The following is an 18,314-nucleotide window of genomic DNA, read 5'->3' on the forward strand; positions in this document are numbered from 1 at the left end:
AGCGGTGACGTCAGACGTCACCGCTGTGCTCGCTTTCCGGCTGGCCGGCGCTCACAGTGCAGAGACGCAGAACGCCGGGGGACAGACACCGGAATGTAAGTATGTACTGTTTGGTTTTTTTTAACTTTTACGCTGGTAACCAGGGTAAACATCGGGTTACTAAGCGCGGCCCTGCGCTTAGTAACCCGATGTTTACCCTGGTTACAAGCGAACGCATCGTTGGATCGCTGTCACACACACCGATCCAGCGATGACAGCGGGAGATCCAGCGACGAAAGAAAGTTCCAAACGATCTGCTACGACGTACGATTCTCAGCAGGGTCCCTGATCGCTGCTGCGTGTCAGACACTGCGATATCGTATGGATATCGCTGGAACGTCACGGATCGTACCGTCGTAGCGACAAAAGTGCCACTGTGTGACAGTACCCTTAGCCTTATATTCTTAGAACAACTGGATAGGCCAAATAGCCCATAATATGCACACAAAAGCCACCATGTAGCAGGCTCAAAGATAAGGTTCCTGAATGGAGCCAAATGGGTATAATAACCCAAGAATAGAGTGGGAGGTGAGGGGAAGGCCCCATGCATACACCCTTGATGGCAACGACGGGAGGGTCTCATTCAAATATTGAACATTATAAATACTTTATGTGCAGCTGTGTTCTGGTGGTGTGGAAAAGTGGGGGGCTAATCCAGGCTTTGTTCATTTTTATCACAGTGAGCCTGTCAGCATTCTTTGTTGACAGGCAAACGTGCCTGTCTGTTATGACCCCCCCTCAGCAGCACTAAAAACCCACTTAGACAAAATACCAGCAGCAGGGCAGCACAACACCTCCAAGGCATAGAGGGATAGCTCATGCCAGGTGTCCAGCTTTGAGACCCAATAGTTGAAGGTCACAAAGGAATTAGGGAGTACGCTGGTTTGGTTGGCCAGGTATTGCTTGACCATCGTTAAAATCTTTTCCCTCCTTGTCAAAAATACCCAGTCATCAGGCCCAGGATGCTGGGAGGGTGTCATGAAATTGGCCCAGGCCATTGACAGTGTACCCCTGCCTCTGCTGTACATCTACCTCGCCTCTCTCCTTGGTTGGGCAAGGAAGCTTGCCTCCTGCTGCTAGCATTGTCTGATGGGAATTTTTTCAACATATTTTCCACAATGGCCTTTTGGTATAGCACCAGTTTAGAAGATCTCTCTGCCTCAGTAAGGAGAGATGCAAAGTTCTCCTTGTAGCATGGGTCTAGCAGGGTGAACAACCAGCACTCTTTTTTGGCCAAGATAAATATAACGTGAGGGTCATGGTAAAAACAGCGGTACATAAAGTCGGCCATATGAGCCAAGCTCCCTACAGTCAACACTTCCATCTCCACCATGACGACGACTCTCCATGTCCTCTTCCTCCTCCCTTTCTTCCTCTTCAGGCCATCCACATGGGAAAGACTGTACAAAGGTTGTATAGGTACTAGCCTCTGTTGCTCTAGCATTCAGCTCCTGCTTCTCCTCCTTAGCCTCCACTTCCTCATTGTTACCCAATCCATACTGAGCAGATGAGATAAGGTTGAACTGGGCAGTATATCCCTGTCTCATATCTTCCTCCATCTACACTTGGTCAGCATGCATAGCTTCATGATTAATTGTGAGCACTGAGCAGCAACTGTTTAAGTAGGCAAAGAAGTTGTATTGTTACTAGTGTTGAGCGATACCGTCCGATACTTGAAAGTATCGGTATCGGAAAGTATCGGCCGATACCGGCAAAGTATCGGATCTAATCCGATACCGATACCCGATACCAATACAAGTCAATGGGACTCAAGTATCGGACGGTATCCCTGATGGTTCCCAGGGTCTGAAGGAGAGGAAACTCTCCTTCAGGCCCTGGGAACCATATTAATGTGTAAAATAAAGAATTAAAATAAAAAATATTGCTATACTCACCTCTCCGACGCAGCCTGGACCTCACCGAGGGAACCGGCAGCGTTCTTTGCTTAAAATGCGCGCTTTTCCTTCCTTCCGTGACGTCACGGCTTGTGATTGGTTGCGTGCCGCCCATGTGGCCGCGACGCGACCAATCACAGCAAGCCGTGACGTAATTTTCAGGTCCTTCTAGGCATTCAGTATTTTAAAATTACGTTCCGGCTTTGTGATTGGTCGCGTCGTGGTCACATGGGCGACGTGACCAATCACAAGCCGTGACGTCACGGGAGGCAGGAAACGCACGCATTTTTAAAATTACGTCACGGCTTGTGATTGGTTGCGTGCCGCCCATGTGACCGCGACGCGACCAATCACAGCAAGCCGTGACGTAATTTCAGGTCCTGAATGCCTATTTCTGCATTCAGGACCTGAAATTACGTCACGGCTTGCTGTGATTGGTCGCGTCGCGGTCACATGGGCGGCACGCAACCAATCACAAGCGGCGACGTAATTTTAAAAATGCGAGCGTTTCCTGCCTCCCGTGACGTCACGGCTTGTGATTGGTCGCGTCGCCCATGTGAACGCGATGCGACCAATCACAAAGCCGGAACATAATTTTAAAATACTGAATGCCTAGAAGGACCTGAAAATTACGTCACGGCTTGCTGTGATTGGTCGTGTCGCGGCCACATGGGCGGCACGCAACCAATCAGAAGTCGTGACGTCACGGAAGGAAGGAAAAGCGCGCATTTTAAGCAAAGAACGCTGCCGGTTCCCTCGGTGAGGTCCAGGCTGCGTCGGAGAGGTGAGTATAGCAATATTTTTTATTTTAATTCTTTATTTTACACATTAATGTTGTTTCGATACCGATACCCGATACCACAAAAGTATCGGATCTCGGTATCGGAATTCCGATACCCGCAAGTATCGGCCGATACCCGATACTTGCGGTATCGGAATGCTCAACACTAATTGTTACGCTTACTATGGTGTCATCGTTGCTCATCATCTTTGTGGTGTCCTCAAAGTCTTGGAGGACCACACCAATGTTGAACATCCGTGCCCACTCTTCAGTTGTTATGTTTGGAGGCTGATGACGATGCCGACTGGCGTGTTGGAGCTGCCATTTGACAACTGGCTTCTGCTGCTCACAATGCCTTGCTTGCATGTGCAGTGTTCCAGAGCTTGGTGATGTCGCACACCAGTCAGTGAGCTGACACTTGCATGCGCTGCTGTAACACTGACAGAGTGGCAGCAGCTGTAGCCAATTTGTGGAAATGGGCTCTGATGCGGTGTACCTTGACCAGAAGCTCTGTCAAATCTGGGTATGTTTTCAGAAACCACTTAACTACCAAGTTGAGCACTTGTGCCAAGCATGATACATGTGTGAGCTTGCCAAGCTTCACAACCACCACCAGGTTAAGCCCATTATCATACACAACCATGCCTGGTTGGAGGTTCAAAAGCAAAAGCCACATATCTGTCTTGTCTGTTATTACTTTAAGTAACTCTTCCGTGGTGTGTGGTTTGTCTTCTAGACAAATTAGCTTCAGCAGAGCCTGATACCACTTCCAGCTTCCGGCTAATATGGAAGACGTGTTGCTACAAGGCAGGGACGCCACATCGGGAGACCGAGCATAGAGGGATGGCTGCCGTCATGAGTCGGCAGAAATCCTCCGTGTCTACAAGCCTAAACAGCAACATTTCCACGGCAAGCAGCCTGGAAATGTGCCAGTTTAGCGTTTGGGCCTGTGTAAACTTTCTCTTTCGCTCCAAGGCCTGGAGTATGGACATCTGAAGGCTGTGATTTGTAATTGCTTGATGGCAGAGTGTCAGAATGTGCAAGTTCAGGTGCAGTGTGGGAGGCATTTACACAATTGTCATGGACTGGGGATTGAGAAGCACCTAGCACAGGGGAAGAGGCAGTGGTGTCGCCCGCTGGCACCAGTCGTGGACCCAGACCCAGACATTCGTCCCACCGAGTCAGTTGCTAAGATGACATGTATCTGATCATGCTGGTGGTTGTCAGGCTCTTAGTGGTCAGGCCCCTGCAGATCTTTGCATGGCACAGCTTGCAAATGACGTTTTTGTCTCAGAACTCTCTAAAAAGTCTCAGACTAGGGAACAGCTTCTCAGGTTGGGTTGGTGATTTCGATATCCACCACCTTGTCTTTCACTGCCGGAAATTAGAGCTGCAGTCACTTCTTCATCACCACTTCTGAAACAGTATATCATCAGTGTATGGCAGTCACTGAAGCTGTAGTAAATGTTTCAGAGGGGCGATAGACGCTGCAGAGAAGGGACTGCATCGTCACCCTCCTGTGATGTTCTGTTTGAGACTTCCCTCAAATGAAACGTCATAGGAAGTAAAACAAAAAAAAAACCAGGTATAGGGATTAGAAAGAGAGAGAGAATGGTAGGGAATGTTATAATAAAGATAATTACAAGAGTAGTTAGGGCTTAAAGATCGAAATTTATAAAGGGCATTATAGATATCGGATCAACCCTTAAAAAAATGTACTACCTACCGTAATGTATGAAGCATTGATGTAATCTGCTCCTTCTCCAGCCAGTGATGAAAGGCCTACTCTCGATCGTTCCACTGTGGGAAAAAAAAGGTATCATAAAATTATTAATTTATGCAAACATATTTATTACATGGGTTGTGAAAACTATCCAGTATCTCTAATTTTGGCAGTTTAATGAGTCATTCCATCAAACAATGTTATGTCATATGACTTGAATACTTCCTAAAATTATAAATATTAGGGATGCAATCTCTGGGACCCCCACTGATTCTGACAATATAGAGCCTGAAGAAACTATTACTTTATTGCTACCTGGCAACATTCCCAGTCACAAACTGTGAAAGAGACTGCAACATGACTCCATTAAAATGAATTAGGGTTTTTTTGCAAGGAAAATTAATAGGGTGTTCCTGCAATCCAAGACCCGACCGCCTATCAACCGTTGATGGTATCCCTAAACTATATGCCATAAGCTGTAATAGTGGAAAGAAGCTGTAATAGTGGCAAAGCTCTGTTTATGATTACATGTTCATGTGCAGTAGATGTTAACATTAATATTGAAATTATTTACTTCCTGAAGTAATCAACTTTTATTTTATTTTAGCCCAAACACTAAGGGTATGTGCACACGATCAGGAATTTTCGCGTTTTTTGCGCGTTTTTTTCACGATAAAAACGCTATAAAAACACATAAAAAACGCTTGGATATGCATCCTATGCTTTAGAATGCATTCCGCAATTTTTGTGCACATGATGCGTTTTTTTCCGCAAAAATAATGCATTGCGGCAAAAGAAGCATCATGTTCATTCCGTTTGCGGATTTCCCATTGTTTAGGAGTGCAGGGAAAAAACGCAAAAAATCTGCATAAAATCCGCAAAAAAACGCGTCGAATCCGCGCAAAAAACGCGAAAAGAAAACGCATGCAGAATTCCTGCGGAAAACCTCAGGTTTATGTCAGGAAAATTCTGCATGCATTCCGGACGTGTGCACATACCCTAATACAGTTTCTTTATCAAAAAGTGCCTGTTTTCATTGTTTTATTATAGAGATAAGTACATTGATGCAATGTGAATTAAATTTGTGTAGAATTTTTGGAATTTTTAGGAAAATTGACCTTTACTATTTTACAGAATATGAAGATAGGAATAATTTGTGGATATCTCCTGCGCTGCTGTGTATGGAAGACGTCAGATCTCAGCTATTTATTAAAAAATGTGGTTTTTAGTCTATTCAATGCGTTTCAAAGTGTCAAGCACTTCTTCCTCAAGAAATGACCACATACAGTGGGGAAAAAAGTATTTAGTCAGCCACCAATTGTGCAAGTTCTCCCAAATAAAAACATGAGAGAGGCCTGTAATTGACATCATAGGTAGACCACAACTATGAGAGTCAAAATGAGAAAACAAATCCAGAAAATCACCTTGTCTGATTTGGCAAGGTTTTAGTTTTCAAATTATGGTGGAAAATAAGTATTTGGTCATTAACAAAAGTTCATCTCACTATTTTGTTATATATCCTTTGTTGGCAATGACAGTGGTCAAGCGTTTTCTGTAAGTCTTCACAAGGTTGGCACACACTGTTGGTGGTATGTTGGCCCATTCCTCCATGCAGATCTCCTCTAGAGCAGTGATGTTTTGGGCCTGTCGCTGGGCAACACGGAATTTCAACTCCCTCCAAAGGTTTTCTATGGGGTTGAGATCTGAAGTTTGGCTATATCATGCTGAAAGACCCATCCACGTTTCGTCTTCGATGCCCTTGCTGATGGAAGGAGGTTTGCACTCGAAATCTCACGATACATGGCTTCATTCATTCTTTCATGTTCGTCGTCCTGTCCCCTTTGCAGAAAAGCACCCACAAAGTGTGATGTTTCCCCCACCAAGCTTCACGGTTAGGACAGTGTTCTTGGGGTTGCACTCCTTCTTCCTTCAAACACAGCGAGTGGGGTTGATACCAAACAGTTTTACTTTGGTTTCATCAGACCATATGACATTCTTCCAATAGCCTTCTGGATAATCCAAATGCTCTCTAGCAAACTTCAGAAGGGGCCTGGACATGTACTGGCTTAAGCAGGGGGACACGTCTGGCACTGCAGAATCTGAGTCCCTGGCGGTGTAGTATGTTACTGATGGTAGCCTTTGTTATGGTGGTCCCAGTTCTATGCAGGTCATTCTCTAGGTCCCTCGTGAAAAGCAGTGAAGAAAACATTTTGGGGTGAATTTATTTTGTGAGAGGATGTCACAGCCCATATCTTTGGAATAAAAATATTCAGAAAAAGCCCCAAAAAACTGAATAATTCACTTAACTATACAAATAGTGTGTATGACAAAACAGCTGTGAAGAAAGCTTACCATCCGTTTACACATAGCCATACATGTGGAGATCATTTTGACATTACCAAGGCTACATTTATCTTAAAGAGACTTAATTGGGTTGGATACAGTTCTAGGAGACCTCAACATGTTATACACATTTTTTTCAGAGCATTGGAGCACCTGAAAATCAAATTTTTCAAAAATATTTGCAAAAGCTTGCTTATTTTTAAAATATCATCTCCAAGTGCAATGTTATGTTTAGTCTTCTGTCAGTGCGCTAGGTCCATTAAATGACAGGCTAACACAAAATAAACATCCTACTCACAACTCTATCTCTTATCGACCCAACTGTCTGCACTGGATGCACTAGGCTCCAAATACATATCCCTCATGTCTTCTCTTGCTCTGGTCACAACTGATACCTAATGGCACACCACTCAGCTTGGCAGGGCCACTTCAGACTTTAAAAGGTACTCAACTCATTCCACAAAAGTCAGTAATAGCTTCGCCCTGCAAGACCTCATCCTCATGTGTCCCAGAACTTATTAGATACTGTCCACCTTGTAGCATGACACCTAAGGCAACATGCCACATGCACAAAACCATGCCTAATCCACTGAAGGATACAGCAGTGCCTTAAATAATAATATAAATATAATTACCAGAGGAACTTTGCTTGGCCTATAAGACTTCCAATGTCAACATGGACTCCACGAAGAAACATTACCCCTTAGAAGGCCTTACACAGGTTTGTACTGGCCCACAGGAGAAAAGGTGACTCGCCCTTGTGCAGGATTGGCTCTCTACCCTAATATAGCTTTTACATTTCTTTGTTTGTACAGCATATATAAAATGGAATTGAATAAAAACCAAATACAGCACAAACCTGGAATAATGGATGAGGTTCTGTTTTTATCTCTGTTGTGTGCCTTTAAAGCTGTAGAGTAGTCACACTGGAGGATATTGGGTTGACTTAGCAACTTAAGAAAAAAAAAAAAAAAGATTTTTTTTTTTTGTGAAATTATATTTTATCATAATATATCAAACAATTTTTACTTCTTGTGTATAATTATGGTAGCAGTAAGAAATAGTCTATCCATAACTCATTTTTGCACAAGACTTTGATACACTGAAATGTTAAAACTAAAGGCTATTAGTTAAATTCAGGTCATGATCCCTTGAAAATGAAGATTTTCTTTTTATTAACCTTCTCATCAAGAATATTGTGTATTAACCCACTGGATACAGTCTTGTGTTCTGAAAATTGGTCACCAACTTGTAGGTCACATTGTACACGGCTTCTTAAAAAAGGTTGCTTTTCTTTGGAGTCACATCCTGCTATTAAATAAGAAGGAATGTGCTTCTGATTCCCATTCATTCTGGAAGAATGGCTTTTTATTATGTACAGTTTGTCATTTTGTCAGAATTCTCTGTTGGCAATAATGAATTATTGAATGTACTAGAATGTCCAATACTGAATTTATTATTAAGCCTTTTAACAAAACTCAAGGTGAATGTCGCGCTAAAGCTGAAAAATTATATTAGAGTATCTATCATTTACTCCCAGGACTAATATTAAAAAAAAATGAAGGAATGTGAAAAAAAAAGAACTATTGAGGCAAACCTAGTTCATTATATAGCACATGACTTACCTTGAACTGCATTTCAAGTCGGGTTTTTCCAGATGGGGCCGTTGTTAGGAGAGCATTAACATACGCATGTATGTGACTCTCAGCGACTTCTGTTTCTCTGCTCAGAATGGCCTCCACGAGAGCATCATGAATGAAGATGTACTGCTCCTGAAAGGGTTAACATGAAATGTAAAATCACTCTTTGGCTAACACTATTTATTCACATGCCAAATGACTTTACAAAGGAAGTGACTATCTCATAGGACAGAAAACCTGAGTGCCATGATTCTCTCTCCACACACTGAATGTGATACGTCAAAAAATGTTATACAATATGATTTACTGTAGAAGCACGACATACTTATTGTATCTGATTGGAATTCCTTCATTTTTAACTTTGTACATTTAATAACTACAAACATCCTAAAGTTAAATTTTTATTTATTATTTTTCCTTCTACAATTAAATAAATTTAAATGGAAAATCACTACAGAATTAATAGGTGGAGTACAAGTTTAGTAATGACTTACATTTATAAAATAGATGAATTGTAGTAAAATTGGATGCAAAAAAATACAAATAAACCCAAGATCAAGTTCCAGTGAGACCTTCTTTGAGACATTTATTTATAAACTGGTCGACTCAAAAAATAAAATACGTGGAGGATCTGTTTGAGAATAATAAATTGGCCCCATTTAATATAATTAGAGAAAGATTTAAACTACCACACTCAGATTTTATGCTTTTCCACCTTCTCAAGGAGGAATATAGGAAGATGGCTTGGACTTCGTCTAAACCAATACTAATAAATCAATCCATTTTGAATTTCCTCAATAATCCCTCTCCCAACAACAAAAGTTGCCTAGCCTCTTTTTATAATATGTTGACAAAAAAATTGATATTTAACGATACAGGTTGTTTCGAAAAGTGGGAGACTAGTTTAAATACCCTAATTACCCCATCCCAATGGGAGATAGCCCTCAGGCTCCCAAACAGATCCTCTAAATGTACCAACATCATTGAGTCTCATTTTAAACTGATACATAGGTATTATATGACACCCTCTAGGCTCAAACACTTCTACAAAGGAGAATCAGGCGTTTGCTGGAGGGATTGTAACCTACAAGCCAACATTCTACATGTTTTCTGGTCCTGTCCTAAGCTTTCACTCTTCTGGAGAGATATCTTTAAAATAATCTCACTAATTCATGATAATGCTGTTGCCCCTGACCCGTCCTTGGCGCTGCTCTTCCTCAATATGTCACAATTTAAAACTAACAAATTTTTGATATGCAATATCTTGATGTCTGCGGCTTTTCACATAGCGAAGGGTTGGAAGAGTAAGCTTGTTCCTGACATCAAGATCTTGATCATGTTTGTAGATAACCAACAAACGTATGAAAAAATCCATTACACCCTTCATTCAACAGAGGAGCGGTTCCAGGCAAGATGGGGTAAATGGTCTCTCATTAAGCCGACTTTGGATGATCTCTTTTTTAATTAAATCCTGCAAGTTTTAATTCACAGTTTCTAAAGTTTATGTTGTGTTGATATTATTTTGATTCTCGTTCTACCATTAATACACAGACATGTAATCCACTATATTCTTATTATATTTGATGTGGACTTTTCTCTGTATCTTCAACATGCAATCACATGTAATATTTGTTATAATCCAATAAAATCATTGTTTAAAAAAAAAAAAACCCAAGGTCAATCAAGTGTAAGCTCAGTTAATATTCTAACAAAAACATTAAATCAGTTTGAATTTGTGAGATTTGTGATTTTTCCCTATCTTTATCCATATTTAATAAGTGATTTTCAATTTATAGAATGTTATAATTGCAGAAATACTTGTATATTTTAGAACCACTAAATATTTGTATTGCTGCTGCGATTTACTATATCCGAAAGAACTGTTATCCATTAATTCCCAATTAAGTTTAAAGAAAGCAAGGAAGGAGAGAGAATATACAAATCATTGTTACCTCTGTCTGTACTAAATAATTTCTTTGAGTCCGAATATGTTTTAAGAACCCAAATATGTTTACAGTGCCTTCTTGTCGAATTTGCTGCAACATGCTATCCAGGACAATGTATGTTCCAGTTCTTCCAACACCCGCACTGGAATATGAAACAGATCAAACATTAACTAAATCATGGAGTGTTTTTGAAATATGACAGTGCTGCTCAAATAGACTTCTCCAGATATACAAGCATGTTTTAAAAATGTGACAATTTCCAACACTATGAATTTAAGACATGCTGCCGTATGGCAAGATACAAATAACTTCCATGCTTGATTGTGTGCTGTAAACACTATGGCCACTATGCTGCTAGTGCATTCAAAAGGAATCACCACCTACAGTGGGTACGGCAAGTATTCAGACCCCTTTACATTTTTCATTCTTTGATTCATTGCAGCCATTTGGTAAATTCAAAAAAGTTCATTTTTTCACATTAATGTACACTCTGCACCCCATCGTGACAAAAAAAACAGAAATGTAGATTTTTTTGCAAATTCAATAAAGAAAAACTGAAATATGACATGGTCATAAGTATTCAGAATCATTGCTCAGACACTCATATTTAAGTCACATGCTGTCCATTTCCTTGTGATCCTCCTTGAGATGGTTCCACTCCTTCGTTGGATTACAGCTGTGTTTAATTAAACTGATAGGACTTGATTTGAAAAGGCACACGCCTGTCTATATAAGACCTCTTAGCTCACAGTGCATATCAGACCAAATGAGAATCATGAGGTCAAAGGAACTGGCCAAGGAGCTCAGAGACAGAATTGTGGCAAGGCACAGATCTGGCCAAGGTTACAACAGATTTCTGCAGTACTCAATGTTCCTAAGAGCACAGTGGCCTCCATAATCCTTACATTGAAGAAGTTTGGGACCACTAGAAGTCTTCCTAGACCTGGACGTCCAGCCAAAGTGAGCAATCGTGGGAGAAGAGCCTTGGTGAGAGAGGTAAAGAAGAACCCCAAGATCACTGTGGCTGAGCTCCAGAGATGCAGTAGGGAGATGGGAGAAAGTTCTACAAAGTCAATTATCACTGCAGCTCTCCACCAGTCGGGCCTTTATGGCAGAGTGGCCCAACGGAAGCCTCTCCTCAGTTCAAGACATATGAAAGCCTGCATAGGCAGGAATGCAGCCAAGTACAGAGATATCCGCGATGACAACCTCTTTTAGAGTGCTCTGGACCTCAGGCATGGCTGAAGGTTCACCTTCCAACAAGACAATAACCCTAAGTACACAGCTAAAATAACAAAGGTGTGGCTTCAGAACAACTCTGTGACCTTTCTTGACCGGTCCAGCCAGAGCCCTGACCTAAACCCAATTGAGCATCTCTAGAGAGACCTAAAACTGGCTGTCCACCAATGTTCACCATCCAATTTGACAGAACTGGAGAGGATTTGCAAGGAAGAATGGCAGAGGATCCCCAAATCCAGGAGTGAAAAACTTGTTGCATCATTCCCAAGAAGACTCATGGCTGTATTAGCTCAAAAGGGTACTTCTACTCAATACTGAGCAAAGGGTTTGAATACTTGACCATGTGATATTTCAGTTTTTCTTTTTTAATAAATTTGCAAAAATTACTACATTTCTGTTTTTTTCAGTCAAAATGGGGTGCAGAGTGTACATTAATGAGAAAAAAATGACCTTTTTGAGTTTAGTAAATGGCTGCAATGTAACAAAGAGTGAAAAATTTAAAGGGGTCTGAATACTTTCCGTAACCACTGTATGTATTGTGAGAATGCGAACGGCATAGCGCAATAGTGTGATTGTAGGTCATTTTGAAGGTAATACGATTTTAAAGAAACATGAAATAAATCTTTTAACAAAAGTGACATTGAGTGAAATAAATCTTTGAACAAAAGTAACATTTCAATGATTATTTTGTGCTGATTTTGCAGGATAGTTCTATTTTATTGGATTACACAAATTTTCAAGGGTTCAGACAAAAACGAATTCTACCCAGAACTAAGTAGTGTTCCCATTACCCACGAGCTATAAATCCACCACTGGCATCTTTAATGTCCATGACTCCCTTACTACAGTATTTTCCACTAACTTAAAAGGAATCTTTCACTAGGGTTTTGACACCTAATTTGAGAAAAACAAATACCAGATGACCAGATTATCTTAATACCATGCACAAAATTGTGCAAAACTAAGCCTCAAAAAAAGAGGGCAAGAAAAAACCAACTCCATGTACTATCTAGAAAAATCGAGAGGAAAAAGGAGTACTTGGGTTTAAAAGAGTATTTTATTGTGAAAATATAATAAAGTGTAACACATAGTAAAAATTACAAAAGGATGACATGAAGGTGCTAGCTGCAGGGAAGTGCTGCCTTATAGGTATCTACTAGATAGGTTTACATTGTTGCACTATATTTGCACTTTAACAGTGGTATGTCTTATTTGACTTATGTAATACTGGCAGTGATCTGGGGTGTATGACACTCATGATCCTTCATGTCATCCTTTTGCAATTTTTACTGTGTTACACTTTATTATATTTTCACAATAAAATACTCTTTTAAACCTAAGTACTCCTTTTTCCTCCCGATTTTTCTACCTAATTTGAGAGCAGCAAATTGGAGGCGCAGAGACCTTGATTCCAGATGTGTCACTTACTGGACTGCTTTCTGTAGTTTTGATAAAATCCTCATTTTATCAGCAGGGGATTGTCCTTAAAGGACCAGTAAACCTGCTGTCATTTAGTTCTCCTTATTCTTGTGTGAGCAGGTTGCAAGATGCCGTAACGGGACAGAGGCAGAGCAAGGGTTAACGTGGGGTTTACTTTTAATGGTACAATAGAATAAAGGGCATGGAATTGAGGGAAAACGGGTAGTGAATAGGGTGGACAGTTCAAGAATAGCAAACTTATCAGTCCGATGACGTCAGGATGCGGCTTCCTGGATGTGAGTGTTGGCGCCAAGGGCTTGGCACGTAAGGGGTCCAGTGTAGTCCTGGAGAAGATGGCGTCCTGGATCCTGGCGGCAGCGGTGCTTCCTCATCATCCGGTCGATGATTGGTGAGTTGAGAAATGATGAATGGCAAAGAGCACAGCCCTTTCCCTTGTCAGAGTCCAGAGACAAGAAACAGTTGTCAGCAGTTAGAATGGGACACCACTCACGGGGGGTGACCCGGCTTCCCTGCATATGCGTGCGCACGTCTGTGTCTTGTCTGTGGGCTCTGTCACTCACGGTCAGCGGTAACAGCAGGGACCGCATGAGTCTTTGTTGGCAATCTCTGGTCACGGCTCTCAGACTCTTCTGACTTGGGCCTGCTCTGTCTGAATGTTCTGTGGTGGAGCCCTGACACTACCCTCCTGCATGATGCATGTACCCGCCAAGACTAACTGATTTTGCGCATGATGCAGCCCTCTTATCTTAGCTGCGCCCTCTGCTCCTGAGTGTAAAGGTCAGTCCGGGGTCTTATGCTTTCCCCCGTGCAACCTAGGTGACAGCCCCAACAGTTCCGGATCCGTCACGGAGTAGGCACGCCTGGTCCGGGTCTTCTCCTTACACATGGACTCTGTATAATCCCACACCCACCACGTAGTGTGGGATCCATTGAAGAGTTCCAGCGTTATTAACACATAAATTGACACTGGTCAGATTTAAAAAATGAGGCCAAGTCATTAACCTACAAAGCTCCTTGGTCCTTAAGAGGTCAATGGCCAGCGTAAACATGCTCCTATTTTACATGCATAGCAACTTATACTCCAGTTCATTTTTTCAGTTTTTTTCATTTCGTTTCAGTGAGCCATACAGTATAGTAACACCCAACTTAGTACTCAATACAGTATAGTGGTGCCTCACATAGTGTGCCATACAGTATAGTGACACCCCACTCAGTACTCCATACAGTCATACAGTATAGTGGCGCCTCACATAGTGCTCCATACAACATAGAGACGCCCCACTCAGTACTCCATACAGCATAGTGGCGCCTCACATAGTGTGCCATACAGTATAGTAACACCCCACTCAGTACTCCATACAGTATAGTGGAGCCTCACATAGTGCTCTATACAGCATAGAGACGCCCCACTCAGTACTCCATACAGCATAGTGGCGCCTCACATAGTGTGCCATACAATACACTGTGTTCCAAATTATTATGCAAATTGAATTTAAGTGTCATAAAGATTTAATGGTTTTGTTTTTCAAATAAACTCGTGGATGGTATTGTGTCTCAGGGCTCAATGGATCACTGAAATCAATCTTAAACCCATGTGAAAATTGATTTTCCAGGTGATTCTAATTAAAGGAAAACTACTTAAAAATGATGTTCCACATTGTTAAGCAGGTTACAGTTTTCAAGTAACATGGGAAAGAAAAAGGATCTCTCTGCTGCTGAAAAGCATCAAATAGTTCAATGCCTTGGTGAAGGGATGAAAACATTAGATATTTCCCGAAAACTTAAGCGTGATCATCGTACTGTTAAGAGATTTGTGGCTGTATCTGAGCACAGATGTGTTTGTGCTGATAAAGGCATAATGAGGAAGATTTCTGCCAGGCAAGTTCATCGAATTAAGAGAGCAGCTGCTAAAAAGCCATTACAAAGCAGCAAACATATATTTGAAGCTGCTGGTGCCTCTGGAGTCCCTCGAACCTCAAGGTGTAGGCTCCTTCAAAGGCTTGCTGTGGTCACTGATGCTGCTATCATGAAGCAAGTTGAATGCTTTGCCTCAAGCGGCAGAGCATTCCTAAAGACAGGGGGCGGCAGAGCGGCAGCTAGAACACGTGGTGCCGACTCTCCCTGCAATCCCTGCTGTCTGTGTCACACAAACAAGCTAATGTGCAGCGTCAGTGTGTCTGGCAGGTGACTCACTCTCACTGACTGTTACCACCCGGCTGAGGTACAGAGGCGTTGCTCGGTCTCCTGACCTGCTGGCTGCTGTGCTGAGACTTGGAGCAGTAACCGGCAGCGGCAGCAGTAAGTAAAATAACTATAAAAACATCTTTCGCACCCGCCCCCCCCATCATCCCCCACATGCTGCTGCTGAGCACAGCTCTGTCACTCACTCACGGCGGCCGGCAGCAGTAGTAAAGTAAGTTAAGTAACTATAAAAACATCATTCGCCCCCCCATCCCCCACATGCTGCTTTTGAGCACAGCTCTGTCACTCACGGTCCACAGCCTCCCTCCATCAGATTATCAGACTCAGAAGTAGATAAGCTACGCTATGTGAACCAGCGGGGCTGTGTGTGGGTGTCTATATATATGTAGGCAGAAGGAATGGGATAGATAGACATCGGATAGTCGAGATAGAAGGAATGGATTTCGATAGAAGGAATGAGATAGATATATCTATTCATATATCTATCTATAGATATATCTATGCTATGGATAGATGTAGATAGATATCTACGTATCCATGTATATCTAACTATCCATATATCTATCTACATCTGTCCATAGATATATCTGTAGATAGCTATATGAATAGATATATCTATCTCATTCCTTCTATCTATCATTCCTTCTATCTATCATTCCTTCTATCTATCTCTTTCCTTCTATCTATCTCATTCCTTCTATCTATATATTTATCTCATTCCTTCCATCTATCTATCTATCTATGTATCTATCCCATTCCTTCTATGTATCTCATTCCTTCTATCTATATACTTATCTCATTCCTTCCATCTATCTATCTATCTATCTATCTATCTATCTATCTATCCCATTCCTTCTATCTATCTATCTATCTATCTCATTCCTTCTATCTATATATTTATCTCATTCCTTCCATCTATCAATCTATCCCATTCCATCTATCTATCTATCTATCTATCTATCTATCTATCTATCTATCTATCTACAGTTAGGTCCATATATATTTGGACAGAGACAACATTATTCTAATTTTGGTTCTAGACATTACCACAATAAATTTTAAACAAAACGATTCAGATGCAGTTGAAGTTCAGACTTTCAGCTTTCATTTGAGGGTATCCACATTAAAATTGGATGAAGGGTTTAGGAGTTTCAGCTCCTTAATATGTGCCACCCTGTTTTTAAAGGGACCAAAAGTAATTGGACAGATTAAATAATTGTAAATAAAATGTTCATTTCTAGTACTTGGTTGAAAATCCTTTGTTGGCAATGACTGCCTGAAGTCTTGAACTCATGGACATCACCAGACGCTGTGTTTCCTCCTTTTTGATGCTCTGCCAGGCCTTCACTGCAGTGGTTTTCAGTTGCTGTTTGTTTATGGGCCTTTCTGTCTGAAGTTTAGTCTATAACAAGTGAAATGCATGCTCAATTGGGTTCAGATCAGGTGACTGACTTGGCCATTCAAGAATATTCCACTTCTTTGCTTTAATAAACTCCTGAGTTGCTTTGGCTTTATGTTTTGGGTCATTGTCCATCTGTAGTATGAAACGACAACCAACCAGTTTGGCTGCATTTGGCTGGATCTGAGCACACAGTATGGCTCTGAATACCTCAGAATTCATTCGGCTGCTTCTGTCCTGTGTCACATCATCAATAAACACTAGTGACCCAGTGCCACTGGCAGCCATGCATGCCCAAGCCATCACATTGCCTCTGCAGTGTTTTACAGATGATGTGGTATGCTTTGGATCATGAGCTGTACCACGCCTTCGCCATACTTTTCTCTTTCCATCATTCTGGTAGAGGTTGATCTTGGTTTCATCTGTCCAAAGAATGTTCTTCCAGAACTGTGCTGGCTTATTTAGATGTTTTTTAGCAAAGTCCAGTCTAGCCTTTTTATTCTTGATGCTTATGAGTGGCTTGCACCGTGCAGTGAACCCTCTGTATTTACTTTCATGCAGTCTTCTCTTTATGGTAGATTTGGATATTGATACGCCGACCTCCTGGAGAGTGCTGTTCACTTGGTTGGCTGTTGTGAAGAGGTTTCTCTTCACCATGGAGATTATTCTGCGATCATCCACCGCTGTTGTCTTCCGTGGGCATCCAGGTCTTTTTTCATTGATGAGTTCACCAGTGCTTTCTTTCTTTCTCAGGATGTACCAAACTGTAGATTTTGCCACTCCTAATATTGTAGCAATTTTTCAGATGGGTTTTTTTCTGTTTTCGCAGCTTAAGGATGGCTTGTTTCACCTGCATGGAGAGCTCCTTTGACCGCATGTTTACTTCACAGCAAAACCTTCCAAATGCAAGCACCACACCTCAAATCAACTCCAGGCCTTTTATCTGCTTAATTCAGAATGACATAATGAAGGGATTGCCCACAACTGTCCATGAAATAGCCTTGGAGTCAATTGTCCAATTACTTCTGGTCCCTTTAAAAACAGGGTGGCACATGTTAAGGAGCGGAAGCTCCTAAACCCTTCATCCAATTTTAATGTGGATACCCTCAAATGAAAGCTGAAAGTCTGAACTTCAACTGCATCTGAATTGTTTTGTTTAAAATTCATTGTGGTAATGTCTATAACCAAAATTAGAAAAAGGTTGTCTCTGTCCAAATATATATGGACCTAACTGTATCTATCTATCTATCTATCTATCATTCCTTCTATCTATCTATAGATTGTCATCTATCTATCTCATTCCTTCTATCTATAGATCTATCTGTCATCTATCTATCAAATTTAGATTGTGAGCCCCAGCGGGGACAGCGATGATAATGTGTGCAACCTGTAAAGCGCTGCGGAATATGTTAGCGCTATATAAAAATAAAGATTATTATCTATCTCATTCCTTTCATCTATTTTCTATCTATATTTATATCTATCTATTATCTATCATCTATCTATCTATCTGTCTATCTATCTGTCTATCTATCTATCTGTCTGTGTGTGTAATGGAGTGTGGGTTGGACAAATGTAAAAGAGGAGGTTGGACAAGAAATTACATCACAAATCTTTTTTGTTCAATAATAGATCTTTATTTAGCTTTCAAAAACGCATAAAAAAAC

General features: G+C 41.3%; 1 protein-coding gene across 8 annotated transcripts in view; it reads right to left on the bottom strand.

The window, feature by feature from the left end:
- Positions 1 to 18,314, bottom strand: part of PTPRZ1 (protein tyrosine phosphatase receptor type Z1) — a 307,734-nt gene that overhangs the window by 20,816 nt on the left and 268,604 nt on the right. For all 8 annotated transcript variants that reach the window (XM_077264975.1, XM_077264974.1, XM_077264973.1 and 5 more), the window contains 4 exons: positions 10,374 to 10,509; positions 8,407 to 8,553; positions 7,641 to 7,734; positions 4,442 to 4,515 (listed from right to left, as the gene is read on the bottom strand). In XM_077264975.1, the coding sequence (XP_077121090.1) occupies positions 4,442 to 4,515; positions 7,641 to 7,734; positions 8,407 to 8,553; positions 10,374 to 10,509 (451 nt within the window). The remainder of the gene's footprint in view (positions 1 to 4,441; positions 4,516 to 7,640; positions 7,735 to 8,406; positions 8,554 to 10,373; positions 10,510 to 18,314) is intronic.

This window comes from Ranitomeya variabilis, chromosome 5 (genome assembly GCF_051348905.1).
Source record: "Ranitomeya variabilis isolate aRanVar5 chromosome 5, aRanVar5.hap1, whole genome shotgun sequence".
NCBI classification, from domain to species: domain Eukaryota; kingdom Metazoa; phylum Chordata; class Amphibia; order Anura; family Dendrobatidae; genus Ranitomeya; species Ranitomeya variabilis.